The sequence below is a fragment of the Haemaphysalis longicornis genome, unplaced genomic scaffold, assembly GCF_048455015.1.
Source record: "Haemaphysalis longicornis isolate Haplotype H1 unplaced genomic scaffold, Haemaphysalis longicornis Haplotype H1 scaffold_7, whole genome shotgun sequence".
NCBI lineage: Eukaryota > Metazoa > Arthropoda > Arachnida > Ixodida > Ixodidae > Haemaphysalis > Haemaphysalis longicornis.
Genome location: NW_027526422.1, coordinates 121,133,202 through 121,148,948, shown reverse-complemented (window position 1 = coordinate 121,148,948; position 15,747 = coordinate 121,133,202). Strand labels below are relative to the sequence as shown.

The 15,747-nt window shown below is 53.0% G+C and overlaps 1 protein-coding gene across 2 annotated transcripts in view; it reads left to right on the top strand.

Annotated features, from left to right (window-relative positions):
* LOC144146904 (beta-1,3-glucosyltransferase-like) overlaps positions 1-15,747 on the top strand; it is a 43,109-nt gene that overhangs the window by 9,689 nt on the left and 17,673 nt on the right. The window contains exons 3-4 of one of the 2 annotated variants that reach the window (XM_077678865.1): positions 14,914-14,993; positions 15,080-15,191. In XM_077678865.1, coding sequence (XP_077534991.1) covers positions 14,914-14,993; positions 15,080-15,191 — 192 coding nt within the window. Of the gene's footprint in view, positions 1-14,910; positions 14,994-15,079; positions 15,192-15,747 lie in introns of both variants that reach the window. The other variant, XM_077678864.1, reaches the window with a different exon arrangement.

Here is a 15,747-nt window from a genome sequence, read left to right as displayed (position 1 = left end):
TGAAGTCAACAGTCAAAAGTTTCTTCTTTCAATTACATACCGGAACACTACCCGTCAGTCCTTGGCTGCGGGAGGAAGGAATACTTGTAGCGGGGTCAGTGAATTGTCGACATTGCGGTAAACTGGAAACCATAGAACACATTTTCTTGGACTTGTTCTGACGCAGTGTTCCACTGGTACATTCTCCAGCGGACACTAAAGAAAGAACTGCCGGTATCTCCGTACGGATTACGTTTCCTTCCAACGCGTAATGACGGAGGCATGCCACTTGACATGTTTATGGCCTTGAGCCTGCACAGTCTCTGGAAACCTCGTATGGCCGTGCGACATGCAGACCCGGATGCACGATCGGCAAGGGAATACTTTATTGAAAGCATTGCTTATATCAGAGATGTAATTAAAATGCAAGACGAGCAACCTGACTGGGCTAACATATTGGATGAACTAGTTAACCTGAAACGCTTTTAACGCGCGCCACACGTAGCAGCGGGAGGGGTTTTATCATTATGTTGTGTGGAGACATGTGTCATTGTTTGAAGGGGTTTTTTACCATTATGTTGTGTGAAGGCATGTGTCATTGTTTTGTTTTGTTTTTTGTTCACTGTACCAAGCCGGTATTAAAAAAAAAAAAGCCCCGTGGCCGAGTGGTCTGGAGCGCTAGGAATGTTTGCTGCAAGTGTTTTGCAAGTCACGAGTTAGAATCCTCGAGGGTACATTCTTTTTTTTTATAAGTTGACTTTTTCGTTTTCTGCCGATGTTTTCATTTCTGAGTTCACCTTTTTTTGGGCCGTAACGTTCACTGCTCCACGAACTAGTTCACAGAACGCGCACAGGCTGACACTGACGCGCTAGCGAGTTCTCGTTGGCGTACTGTTGCCATAAGCACCGACGGTTTGCGGGCAATGGGCACAGGCCAGAATCAACAGACCCTTGGCCTGGTGCGAACACGCTTTTTACGATACGGGCATGAGTGAGGCAAGCTCCGAATATGGGGGTAACGCGCATGGCATTTGAGCGTCTGCGGGGACGCGGAGGGCGTTCATCCACTGCGTAGGCCTCGGCTAGTGATTTCTACGATGCCAAACCGTCCTGGGAGGCTTATCTAAGGCATTTTACAGCCGACATCATGGCAGAAGCGCGGTACGACGATTACTGAGATATCGAGAATGCCCATCCAACGATGCCGTCGGATGTCAAGCATGGTGTTTTACAGAACCGAAACCGGAACTTGTTTGAATGCTAACCTTGGACATCGTCCAATCACGGTGCCACCTCCTCCCGACGTCACAGCCTTTAGTTGGTGCGGCCGCCGCAAACCGCGCATGGTAGAGTTTTTCTTCTTTCGCGCTTTGTAAAATAATTACCGACTTGTCAACCGGATAAACGATGAAAAGTGTGCTAATTTGAGCCAGTCTACGCAGTGCAAGCAAAAAGGGGAGCTTTGCAAATTCACTTCAGTGTCCCTTTAATGTGATAACAGTAGAGAGAGAGGGGAAGGGGGGGGGGGGTCGGGGCGGGCTCCGTATCTGTTGGGACCAGAAGTTGGGCTAGATATATGCAAAGCGCAGAACTGAAAAGCAGTGTGCTTCTACACTCGCCACAGGTGGGCTTCACCCCAATGCTTCAGAAGGACCAATCAGCGTGACCAAATGTGCGAATTTGACGAATGCCGAGGTCAAGCACGCGATTGGAATAAAAAGCTGAAACAGTGCAAGGCGTGCATGTCGGCTGTTGTCTCAGCGCATATTTAATATTAGGGGCGAAGTACCTTAGGGGCTCGGGGTACCGGCGTCTCCCGTCGTCGTCTCATGTCGTCACGGAAATCAAGTTTTCAAACGATGGTCAAAAAATAAGTATATAATTAATAAAACCGGGTCAAAATACACTAACATGATTCAAACTAATTTAGAATACAGAAATAACCAGGATTTAATTGCACTGATAACAGATATTTGTGAAATTCCGCCTCGAAATTGGTTTCAAGCGCCAGGTTTTCTCCTGTAAAGCACACTCCTTAAGATGCTGCGGCGTGTGACACGAAGACAACTTGCGGCCAGTCTGTCTCATTAATTGCTTAAATCCGGTTCAACGCAAGAGAGGGCGCCACCGCCTCAGAAAGTGCGCGATTTCTCCTCCCACCGGGGCTTCTCCGGCGCTCAATCAGCGCGCGTCGTGTGGCAAGGGAGACTTACAATCGTCGAATACACTTTTACATTGCATACTTCATGTTAGATGCCCCGGGATTCTTTTTAACTATGATCGCATGCTTGGCCCCGGAATTCGCCAAATTCGCACATTTGGTCACGCTGATTGGTCCTTCTGACTTCTAAAGCATTGTGGTGAAGCCCACCTGTGGTGATTTTTTAGAGTGTATACGCCTCGAGCCAACGTTTATAGATACTTTTTCGTTGCCTCGAGCTTCGCGATCGCTGCACCGCCTGCCGCCGCTTCTCCGCGGCGTTTACGGGATTTGCGCTGCGTGGCTGATAGGGCTCGTGCAGTGTTTTGGTTCTGTTTCGTTTCTTTTCACATTTCCGCGCCCTATAAAACTTGTCATGGTGACGCCTATAAGCAAAGAGTACGTTTAGGTCACTTAAAGGAGTACTGACACGAAATTTCTCGCTTTCAGTTTTTATGCTGTAAAGAATACCTATTGGCCCAGTAATTACGAAAATCGAACCGAAAGCTGTCAGCCGCCAACACAGAATTAATTATAGCACGTTTAGTGCAACCAGTTTCAAATTTGGTCGCCACGCGGGAAAATGGCCGTTCGAAGGCCAGCCTGCAAGGGAGTTTGGCCAGTGGTTTGGCCTCGGTCATCGTGGGGTGCGGACGTGTTTTTCGTTCGCTCCTGCGCGGCAGGGGCGGTATCACGATTATGCCGGCCACGCGTCGCGAGCCATGGGTGTTTAGTTCGGGCGGCGCGCGCTCTGCTGCGTGGGGCCGTCGAGCGCCTGCTCCCGCTCGCCAGTAACCGCTCGTCTTCTTCGAACATCACCCAGCAAGCTCCCCTCACTTCGGACCTCCGCGCACAACTCATCGCAGCACAGCCTCGCCTCTACGCTCCACCTCTCCCGTCGAGAACTTCTCCAGGACGCAGCATGACGCCAGGACCTGTGTTTGTGGTGTGTACTGTGCTCGGTGGCCCCCAGTGACTGTGGCAACGCTTCTTTTCCTCCCGGCGCCTTAAATTTTCTCTCTTTACCTATCTCCTTTTTCTCTACCCTGTCCTATTCACCCCCTTCTATATTCCCTACCCGCCGGACTGGGCTGTATGCCGGTGAGCCCCCAGCTGGGCTCAATAATATCCCCAGTTCATTTCCTTTCCTTTTCCATCGAACCACCTAAGAAGAAGAAAGAAGCCAGCCTGCAAGCGGGCCAGCCTTACGTTTCACCCGTGACGTCAGGGACGTTCGCCGCATCGTCTGCTACGATTGCACATGGTCCGCACTCGCCCGCGCAGTCGACATGTCGTCTGAATCGTCAGACTCGGATGAGTCGCTGCCACCCGACAGACAGAACAACTTTATTTGGCCAGGCGATTAGGCCGGCGATGTCTTCGCCGTCGTCCGTTTTTTAATATCACTGCGGCTCGAACCGGCGCAGACCGTGATAGGAACAGCTTGTCGCCACTCTTCTAATCAATCTGATCGCGAAAAAGAAGTTCCACATGCGAGAAAGTAGATGTTAGTGTGTTAAAAAATTGTGCTAGGGGTTGTTATCAGCGCTGAATTTAAAAGCGGCGTTCAAGGAGCACTGACACGAAAATTTTATGTTACACTTTTATTGCTTTTATCGATGCTTAATGGTCTGGCCAACCTGAAACAGCACTTCAAATACTTCAGCGCGCGATAGTTCATTACATTGAACGGCCTGAAAATCGCTTGTTTCAAATTCCCGCGCTTTCATCCCGAACGGCGCATATGACAGACTCCCTGCCTGACCTCACCGCTTTGTGCAGACGTCACCGGCGCCCGCTTGAGAGGGTGTTGCGCCCGCTCGCCGCTCGTGGGGCCGCGCGCGTGAAGTGACGTCACGAGTTTTTGACGAGCGCTGTCGCGTCACTTCTTTTTCCTCTCCTGGAGTGATGTCACGCTGATGTCCATTTGCTGAGTGCCGCTCCGCGCGCTGCTTCGTCGGCGCGATAAATGAGATCCAATTAAACTATGTTCTTCGCGTCGCAGGCCGCTCATATTTCAGCCAGGGTATTCTGTTGAGTGAAGGAAGTGAACTGTGCAATAATATTAACGCCGAAAATTGGTGTCAGTGCTCCTTTCAGATATTTGCCGCGATGGTAAGCTTACGCTGACCGGAAGCGGAGGTTCGGCACTCCGACCCAGCACTGCCGGCACCGCGGTGCGGCGAGCGGCCGAAAGATGGCGCCACCTGCGCGCTAGAATCAAAACAGGCCACGGCAGATGTCTTGGTCACCGATCGCTGAAACGGAAATTATCACCAAAATAAAGCTCCATATGCGAAAAAGGGGATGATAGAGGGGTGAAAAGTTGTGTAAGGGATGGTCATTCGCAGTTGTACAGATACCAGCGATCAAATAGTCGCCACGATTCTAAGCCTAAAGTTCCCAACACCCAAGCTGACCAGAGCAACGCCGAGCCCGCTGGCTTGGGCGACAGTTCTTGCGGCCGCCGCCGCGCACGAACTCAGTCCACGTTTAGCGCTGCATGTCGTCGCGTGGAAACTAATGCATCTTGGCGTCGTCGTCGATTTGCTCGGACAGGCTTCCACAAGCAGTACTTGGCATTCCTCGAGCTTGCCATAGCACAACTTGGGCGAGCTCGGCGACGCGCACCGCCGCGTCGCCGCGGTGCGCGTCAACATCGCGCACCGCGCGGTGCCGGAACCGCGCAGTTTTCGGCACCAGTGCAAAAAGACGTCGAACACGCAAAGTTTACAAGCATTAGACAGATTTAGTTGGGCGTTCCGGGCGTTAGCGTATTGCTGGGCGTAAAGCGGAGCGTACGCTCGTCGCGACGCGCCCATGCATAGTTTTAGTACAGCGTTTTTCGTAGCGTGCGCTAACGCTTGTGGCGCCACCTGTTGAACCCAACGCGAAGTACCCAAATTTAACCTTGCGGCGCCACCTGTTGAACCCAACGCGAAGTACCCAAATTTAACTTTTTTACGTGGCTAACTAAGGCAAACTGTAGTTGAGCGGCGTTTCTTTTTTTTTTTTTTTCAATGCGTTAATGCTGGTTTCGATTGTAAAAATCTTGCAAGTACGATAAAAAATACCCTCTTACCTTGATTCAGTATTAGGGAAAAATATGATACACCCGTCGCGATTGTTTTGCTCAACCGCGCGACGCCGAAGTTTTGAAGCAACAGGCAGTGCTCGGGATACTCACTTTATTCAGCTCTGAAATATGGCAGGACCATGCGACAAATAGAACTGAGCATGGCATGCGACTCTAATGCGACACGCAAAATGAAACAGCGGGTAGGCTGGCACGGCGGTTTGGTGATACACTTCACCCGGGTGTAGAAACTCAATAAGATACACGATGCGTTCCTATTACTCACTTCCTCTTATTCGTGGAGTCCAACTACAAATCCTTCACGTTTCACACGGTAGCGCAACGTTCTCGGCTCGCACCCGAGGGCGCGACGACGGCGCAGGCGAAAATTCTTGAATTCCCTAAATGGAGGCCGCCGATCTGCACCAACACTGCGCGCATTCCACCGCCGCGACACGCACACAAACACCGCCGGCCTCTTCGGGAGCCATCCAGGTTGTCCTTGGTCGCTCATTTCTGGTCTGCATGCCTGTTGGAACTGAAACGTTGTCGCCTAACGAGAAAAACACGCGACGGTCCGCGTTTTCAGTCGGGGAACCACCTGCCACATACGGCCGCCGACATCGCCGAGGCAGCAGCCATTTTGAAAGCAAGGGGCCTCCCAGCAGGTCCGCAGCGCCCCGCAAGCGCCCCGGAGCATACGCTCCCAGCCGTTGCGTGCGTAGCACCGCATCGCCGGGGCGTTTACGTAGCGTACTGCGCATGCGCAGTCGCGAGCCGCCCCGCCGGGGCGTACGCTCGTCCGGAGCGCGCGCCCAACTAAATCTGTCTATTGCTCACACAGCTACGCCCACGTCTCCTGCCCAAACGAATACCACCGACAACAGCAGCGCAGGATATCGTTTCCGGCTCCGAAAACGACTATATGACGTCACCCTGGACCGGCCAGACACGCAGTCCGATGTTTCGTCACCACTGTCACCACTGTCACCTCCGAATACGTCAGGCACAATTGAATTCTACTGTCGCCTTGTTTAGACCTGATACTGGCACACTGAGAGGTTGCGAACAGAGTGACTGCTCCACATAAACATGTATTTTTAACGCCCACAGACGGTATATCTCAGCGGCGCCACTGAAATCCCCCTAGCGGCCCGTTTCGAAAGCAGCCGCGGGAGTCGCCGTCCCGTTTCCCACTTTCGCCGTTGCTTTTGCGGCACGTGCACGACTATAATATTTACCGTTTGTGGGCGTTGGAAAGCAGTCACTCTGTTCGGAAATGGGGTGTTTTTACGAGAGTGTAAATGTTTCTGACGTGGTCTTAGTGTGGTACATTCGGCCTGCATAAGTGCCAGGTGTGTTTCACAGGACAGCGTCGTGGAACCGCGGCGTATGCATGGAGCTGACTGTCAGCCGCCCTAAAATTTACTAACAGTGTCTCCGTAACCAGTGTTTCCTCAGATGTTGATGCTACGGCTATACACTACTATGTAAACCGGTTTTGGGCGCTTACATAATCTAGCGGAGCACTCATACCTGACAGTCCGCCAGTTACGTTTGCCAATATCATCCCTCATATATTGAGCACGCCATTTGCAAGCCTGTGTGTCTTAATTTCGCGAACATTCAACGAAAGTACGATGGATAATGCAGAATTATACTCAGCTAGGGACCAGCACGCGACAAAGGGTCGTCTTGTGAGGTGAGCGCCCGTGAACATTGATCTGCTACATATATCCTCCGCGAGCAGCGCGGAGTCGGGCTTAAAATATAGTCCTCGTCCTCGACTAAACGCTTCTTCAAAACATCGTCACATGACACAGGGAGCCTGCAGAATAAAGCAAAAACTGAAATCAGAGGGCCTTAACAGATACCACACTCTTCAAACGACACCTTTCATCGCTTGAACTGCCTACCCTGTATACTTGCAAAAATGCCTCTGCCGAACAATCAGCTGTTCGTTGAAATTGAAAAACCAAAGGGCACGTAACGCGAAATTTGTGTGTGATTACTAAAACGCTCCGCATTTATACACATCACTCCCCCCCCCCCCCCCCCCCCCACTCCCCCTACCATGTCTCGCGAAATAGCAGTGCATTTCGCGTCTACGTTGGTCTGGTGAATCCTACCTGGTTTGAGTTTCGACGAACGTCTTTAGCATACCAGAAGCTGCACTGGGTTTTTTTCATTCGCGTTCGAGCTATTCTGCAGCTTCCGGACCTGCACAGCATTTGTATATTTTCCGTGGTTTCAATACTTTCCTTCGTTCTTGCTATGAGGCGTGAGTGGGCACATGTTTAACGAAGCACAGCCTTGTAATATACTTAACATTGTTAAGTATGTTAAGACATAAGTTATTGTCCGGGATTGGGTAATCACATCCCCGAAGCATATTTTTCTGCGACGTATAGATTCGAAACGAAGCCGCATTCGTTGTCCGCGCTGCAAAACGGAACCAACCTCTCACTATGCCAGTATCAAGTCCAAACAAGGCGACAGTATAATTCAATTGTGCCTGACGTATTCGGAGCTGACAGTAATGATATACTGGTGCCGTCGCCGACGCCCGGATGCGCGACGACGAAGCGCGCAGAACCGCGTCCTCGGGTAGCATTTGTTGGCGTTCGAGTACTCCGCGAAGACGCAGCTGCTTTTTAAGTGACCTAAACGTACTCTTTGCTTATAGACGTCACCATTACAAGTTTTATAGGGCGCGGAAATGCGAAAAGAAGCGAAACAGAGCCAAAACACTGCACGGGCCCCTATCAGCCAAGCAGCGCAAATCCCGTAAACGCCGCGGAGAAGCGGCGGCAGGCGGCGCAGCGATCGCGAAGCTCGAAGCGTATAAGGTAACCGCGGTACATAACTGCGGGCTGGATCTGAATGCACTGGGAGGACCGATAACTCGATGGATGGATGAGACGAGGAAATTTGGTGGCAAAGAATGGATCCAAACAATGCGGGACAGGTGCAGTTGGAAACCAGTGGACGATGTTCCACCTTGCAAAACATAAAATAGGCTGATGATGATGATGAGAGGATTCTGGTGAGGTGGGTTTTTCAGAAGATACGGTCTTGATCTTGTCGTGGGTCTTCTGGGAGAAAGAGGTCATATGCAGATCCCCATCATTCTAAACTGTGGCCAAATCGTGCGATGAGGTGAACGGTGTTGCAACCGAGTGGGGGCACCCGATCTGAGCTCCGTGGCCTCCGACATACGTGGGGTAGCGTGTATGATGCGAGCGGCCAGCCGCTGTTGCAGCCGCGAAGAAGTCCAGAAGCCGTAGGCTAACGTAACTGTTTACTTCATAGCAAGAGGTGAGCCGAAGCCAAAGAACAATGCTCCGACGGGCGAGGTTACAATACAGGACTCGAGCAGAGTGACAGCATGGATTCGCTGCTCTAACAGGAATAGGTTACAGCGCTTGGGCGGCTCTATTTATACCCAAAAGCGGTACCGGTCAAAACGCCAACAAGCGGCAACACGCCACGAACGTCACAGACACACACAACGCTCTTTCCAGAGTTCGTGAGCAGTTCATAGCCTCGGCGCACGTTGAGTCCGGGAGAGGGGAGAGAGGAGGACTCCAGTGCGATCGCGGTGCGATCCTTGAAGAGCGTTGAGACGAGCCTCGCTGGCAGCCGCCGAAGTTTTGAAATGCGCCGAAAGCGAAGCGTCTGACCCGGGCTTGTCGAGACGCCAAGTATGATTCACCGACATGGTGGCGCCTGACGGCTGAAAGGCGCACGCAGTGGCTTCGCCGCACAGCCGAGGAGTGATGCGGAAAAGTACGGCGGCGCTGGCCGATTCGTAACAGCTTCTCCGCCGGGGGTCCGAGATCCCCATGGATAAGGGTCTTCAACCGTTGTCCGGAGGGATGCTGTCGAAGTGAAGTGCCCGGCAGACGCTCGACTCCAGGCCTGGGTTGTACGACACCGTGCTGGAGCTTCACCGGGCCGGTCACAGGACGAGTAGTGGCTTCCGAAGAACATCTCTGGCTTGGTCAGACAAGCAACAGAACAACACAGGAAGACACAACCGCATCGCCGGCAAGTGCGAAGACAAATCCACACTGAAGATCTACCAGGCTTTTTAGTTGCGAAAAAAATACGCGAATAACTAACTACTCTAGTTATATTTTAGCCCAGCAGTACTTTAGACAGGTGCACAAACTTGAAAGGTGACATTTCGCGTGATTGGAAATGTCCCACACACACAAAAAAAACGTAATCGTAAAGGGCGAAACCTGCTTCAGGAAAAACAATGAAACTGAGAAAGTCAGGCGTGTACAGGCCACTTCTCGCGCAGAGAGCTGCGATTTGAGCTCTCGTCATTGCCCTGAGCTTTCCCCAATTTGTACCGCACTTTAGGTGTGCCTGCTTTCTGAAAGCGACTGCTGCGACCGCGTGACAGGACACCGGTCGTCTTTTTCGACAAAGGTCGAGCGCGCGGAGGAGCAAGCGGGATTTTCCACCGTTCATACGTTAGGCGCGCACTCCTTCGTGGAGGCGGCGTTCCCTTGGCGTGATGCGAGCTCACGGCTTTGCCCCTTGACGTGCCCGCACTGAAACACGCGCCGCAAGTGCGCGCAGAGGTTTTCTCTCTATCCTTCTTGCTCGCCTTTTTACGAACGCGTTTACGTTCTCTTCTCTAGGCTGGTCGGTTCCCGACTTCGGCTCAGTCACAGGCGACACCGGAACCTCAACTAGCTCAGCCGTTGTTGGCCTGTCGTCGGGAGCATCAGCTGGGAGTGACAAGGGCACAGTGTGCTCATTAGACGCCTCGTAGCTTCCAACAGACCCTATCTCTACGTTCCTCGCCTTTCCCGCAACACCCTCAGTAAGCGAACACCGAAGGGTGTTTTCGTTCTGTTTTGCGGCTGTCAAGGCTACACTAGATCCAAGCTGCCCTGTCTCAAAAGACGGCTCAGCCGCCCCAGACACCTGAGTCTCTACGAGCTCAGCTGGCCGTTGCTCGAGGTCAGCTTGACGGAATCGGCTTGCTCAGTGGCGAGATCGTCATTTCTCCCAACTGAACCGTGCAAACCGTTTGCTGCCTCGACTGCAGGCTTTCCCACCACGTTGCTCGTTTCTGTACTACCGTCCGAAGGAACAACCTCCGTTTCAGTGGACTCGTGCGGCCTCTCGGTAGCCTCATGGTTTACGCATTCCAGCGAAACCTCGCTATCTCGCGAAGTGTTCATGTTCAGATCGGTAGCCGTTCCTAAGGCCTCCCGCAAATCTGAACCGTCCGAACACTCTGCCGAGATCTCCAAAACAAACGCCGACACATTATCGCACTCAGTGGACACGCACTGCCCTCTGCCGCCTCTGCCGACAGTCTGAGCTTAATGCGCCGTCGTTATCTACAAAATAACACGTTTCCTAGCCTCTCGCTCCGGCACAAATTCTACCCTACCATGTACCCAGACAGATGCCCATCCTGTGGAGGACACCCGAACCTGTACCATTCCACATGGGAATGCCCCAAACCCCCGACCCAATTGCCTATACCCAGCCCCTCACCCTCCGGATGGGAAGCCGTTCTTTCCAGCTCAGCCTTGGACGACCAGCGCGGACTGATAGACCGGGTAAGACGGATCGCAGCAGCAAATGGGGCCCTGGACTAAGGGCACCACCCTCTGAGAGCTAGATAGCCTGACTTTATAATAAAGTTTTCTACTACTACTACTCTCTCAGCAACCTTGCCGCGCTGCTGGGCCGCAACCGTCGCTTCCGAATCGCGCTCCCGAGCGTCTGCTACTGGCAGCGCTGGCACGGTGCTTTCCTCGACAACGAGGTCTTTTTCGAGCAACAATTCAAACTCCGGCTTCACTTCTTCCTGCTCGAGTTGAATTTCGTGCTCTATTTTCTTGTTCTCCCGTTGGAGTCTCTCTCCCTCGAGCTCCTTTCTTTCCCGTTCGAGGCGCTCGAGCTCGAGGTCGTACCATCGCATCTTTTCCTCGTGCTGTCGTTTTCTTTCCTCGCGTTCCTGCTCTCGTTTCTGCCTCTCGAGCTCCTCACGCTGGCGCTCAGCCTCTGCCTCTGCGGCCTGACGTTTCGCGGTCTCCCTGCCATTGATCCGCTCAATGCATTCCGACAGCTCCTCATCGTCAGCGCCGACAGCGAGTATAGCCTGTATCAGCTCTCGCTTTCTCAGCGCGTCCGTAACATCCAAGCGCAACTCTTTTGCAAGCTCCAACAACTGCGGTTTTTTCAACGCTTTCAAATTCATGGCCGGTCTAGAGTACTGCTTTCCCACTGCTCCAAAAATGTTTTGCGCGAATAACCCACGCGGCAAAAACACACGCCCTACCAGCTAACCTCAGAAGCCTGGTAAAACTCAGTGAAGACAAGTCCCGCACTCACCATTGACCGCCGTGAATTCTGCGAAGTCCGAAGCCGCCTTGACGTCCGTGGTGTTGGCTCTCGCACCGCTGGCTCCAGGTGTTACGAAGTTGCCATCCGACCGCTGCCAACCAGTTGTTGCAACCGTGAAGGCCGACTGCAGCCGGGAAGATGTCCAGAAGCCGTAGGCTAACGTAACTGGTTACTTCATAGCAAGAGGTGAGCCGAAGCCAAAGAACAATGCCCCGACGGGTGAGGTTACAATACAGGACTCGAGCAGAGTGACAGCATGGATTCGCTGTTCTAACAGGAATGGGTTACAGCGGTTGGGCGGCTCTATTTATACCCAAAAGCGGTAACGGTCAAAACGCCAACAAGCGGCGACACGCCACGAACGTCACAGACACACACAACGCTATTTCCAGAGTTCGTGAGCAGTTCATAGCCTCGGCGCACGTTGAGTCCGGGAGAGGGGAGAGAGGAGGACTCCGGTGCGATCGCGGTGCGATCCTTGAAGCGCTGGACACATGTACGACTAGTGCACGCGATTCGCATGCGACTGATAGTTACGATTGATCGTTAGGACCCGTTTTGGCGTCGATCGCTGGTCGGAGGAGGCTCACGACGTGCGTCTGGCAAGCCAGATGCAGTCGTGCCATCGTTGCCATCGTCGTGAGGCCACAGCCAATGAGAGCCCGCTGAGCCCCAACCTCCCGCAACCGGCGTGCGTTGCTCTGGTCGGCTCGGGTGTTGGAAACTTTAGGCTTAGCATCCTGGCGGATATTTGATTGCCGCTATCTGTGTAACTGCGAATGACAATCCATAACACAACTTTTCACCACACTATCATCCCTTTTCTCGCATAAGCTACTTCTTTTTAGCGATCAGATTGATTCAGAAGAGCAGCGACAAGCGCGGTTGCTACCGTGGTCTGCGCCGGTTCGAGCCGCTGAGTGGGCCGAGCTGGCAGGCGCGACCGGCGTGTGCGCGGACTGTTTCCGAAGGCAGAAAACACTTCGCGATTGCCTGCTTTATCAATTTCTTGCGAACAAACGCGCGGAATCTACAAATTCAGCTCAGCGATCGTCGTAGTTGAACATCTGCGTAGCCTGTTTCGATGCTTCCGCGCAGGTATTGCCATCTCTCGACCGGTCGGCGCACCGCCCGCCGCGCGCCGCGGGGGCCGGTCAGCGTATACGCTTGCATCGCGGCAGATATCTGATCGCCGCTTTTAAAATAAGCCCTGATAACAATCCCAAGCACAATTTTTCACCACACTAACACCTACTTTCTCGCATGTGGAACTTCATTTTTACGATCAGATTGATTCAGAAGAGCAGCGACAAGCGGTTGCTACCGTGGTCTGCGCCGGTTCGAGCCGCTGAGTGTCCGAGCTGGCAGGCGCGGCCGGCGTGTGCGCGAACTGTTTCCGAAGGCAGGAAACGCTTCACGATTGCCTGCTTTATCCATTTTTTGCGATTAAACGATCGGAATCTACAAATTCAGCTCAGCGATAGTCGTAGTTGACCATGGAGCAAAAACGGTGGGCGGAGCGACGCCGACGGCGCATCGCATGCACGCATCGGGTCATGTGTCTCAAATTCACGCATACGACTAGTCGTGGTGACAGTCGTAACGATCAGTCGCATGCGAATCGCGTGTACAAATCGTACATGTGTCCAGCGCTTGAAGAGCGTTGAGACGAGCCTCGCCGGCAGCCGCCGAAGTTTTGAAATGGGCCGAAAGCGTAGCGTCTGACCCGGGCTTGTCGAGATGTGAAAGTATGATTCACCGACATGGTGGCGCCTGACGGCTGAAAGGCGCACGCAGTGGCTTCGCCGCACAGCCGAGGAGTGATGCGGGAAAGTACGGCGGCGCTGGCCGATTCGTAACAACGGGTAATTGTCCACAGATTGGGGGTTTAAGGAGGGAGAGGTGACATTTATTTAAACAAACATTTATTCTACAGATTTATGGGCATCGCGGAATTGTTGGTGGGGAGTAAAGGGTGGGGAACCGCGATAACACGGGATTTCGGGCAGAATTGAATGAGGTGGTGTAAATCAGCTTTGTTGACGGATGGTGATGGTAATGGCGGCTATTCCCTTTATAATAGGTCGCCATCGCCTAGCGGCGCGGCGGAGCCAAAAAATAATAAAACCTAGAAAGAAAAAACGCTACACTGCTGTTGTCGCACAAAATCAAACTCAAGCACTCCGTTGAACTGCCCCGTGTTGCCACCAAAACTTCAACCGCCGTTTCGTAGTGGCTGTGGCTTCACCCGAGCTATGTCTAGGGACCATACCCGAGCTGTCGCCGTTGTCGCTCCCGCGGAGGAGCGCGGGACGGGGAGGCATGGCGGGTGGCGCCACCACTCGGCGCTCCCCTCGTTACTGGAACGGGCTGGTGCATTGGACTAGGCAGCCTGCCGTTGTCTTAGGATTTTGTCTTGAAACGATGTACTTGAATGGCTGCCGAGGATAACGCGTCGAAGGCAGACATCGGTGTAAGGAAGACAGCGGGTGAACGCGAGCGTGAACTTTCCAGCGCAGCTGCTGAATGAGCTGCCTGATTCCGTAGCTCGTGACACGTGGCCCCCCTTTGACCCTAATGTGCTGTTCAGTCCGTAGTTATAGCAGAGCGGAGGACTGGTCCCGATACGGAACCCAGTACACGTGCGCCTCTGCGAAGGCGCAGTAGCGGCGGTCGCCTAACGGGTACCGTACCAGGACCGCGGTTCTCCGTTCTGCTATAACTCTCTAATGAAAGTGCCGGAGTGGTTCCGGGGAAGATCTGATGAATGATTTTGTGGGCAAGCGGGTTCTGGATGTTTTGTAGAGCTTCAAACGAATCGGCAAGAATGCAGATTTAGGTCGTCGGGTAACCATACAAAGAAGCTCTAAAGTGCTTATCTTGATTACAAACATCTACTTCAGTATGAGTGACATGTGGAATATAATGCACATCAGACCCTGAGAGTAATCGAGGAGGAGGAGGAGGAGGAGAAAACTTTATTTAACAGTGAGATCGAGCTCGTAAGTGGGCGGGGTCCTCAGTCCAAGACTTCGTTGGTGCGACCTTGCTGGGTCGAGGAACGGCACGCCTTTCCAAAATTGAACGAAACCCATTTGTGCTCGTGAAGGGAATTCACTACTAAGTGCCGCGTCGATGTGGGTCTCCGCCACAGAAAGGACACGCAAATTTTCCTGCCCCCTTTAGTACTGCAGTTGCCAGAAGGTCATTCAAAGTGGCGGCGGTGCCGGAAGGTCATTCAAAGTGGCGGCGGTGCCGATGCTGTTCTTCCCAGCAGGTACCCCCCACCGTGCACCTGTCGCACAAGCGGTGGCCCGACGTCGTGGGCGCGTGGACAGTGTTTCCGCTGATACCACGGTAAGGCGCAGTGTGGCCCGCATTTGAGGCAGCCTGTCCACCTTTCGCCAAATCTGTTGACACGGTATCACGATTTCGCGTTTCAGGCTGCGCGAACTCCACAGAGACGGCGAAGGATGGTTCTTCTTCTGTGACGAGACCACAGGTGTCGACCTCGCGCTTCTTCGCGAAGCTGTACGAGGACGAGACTGCACGCATGTAAGATTACCTATATTTAATATAGCCCTCATGTACGGTGTTTCCCGCCGCATTTAGCGATTATACAATGCGAGGCACAGAAAAATGCTGGCAAGGCAGCTTTTCTGACGTTGTGCGGGAGGGCCTACGTATATCGCTCCAGCGAGGGTCACTTCACGTACTACCCGAAACGTGCATGAGCAGGTTGCAAAATAGAGAGTCTGTTTGCGCTATTTCTCTCAGAATCAAACCTATATGAACCCTCTATTGATTTCTTCGTATTAAGCTGATTCTAAATGACGGGAGGCGCACACAGTGCGGGACAGCTCCATTGGTGTGGCTCGAGTGCATGGCGCTAGACAACTTCTTGTTGAATGCGTAAGCATTGCTATGCAAACTCAACGAGGAGGCCCATCTCTGTCCGTCTTTAACGCTAGATGTGCCGCACTTTCACCGCATTGTAAGCAAATTCTAGCGATAAAAGGCCCCAGGGGGCGAGAGATCGCGCCACGAACGCTGGGCAGAGTGTTCTCGAAGGTCGAGCTGGCCGACGCCGGGCGCATTTCACGAGGCGCAC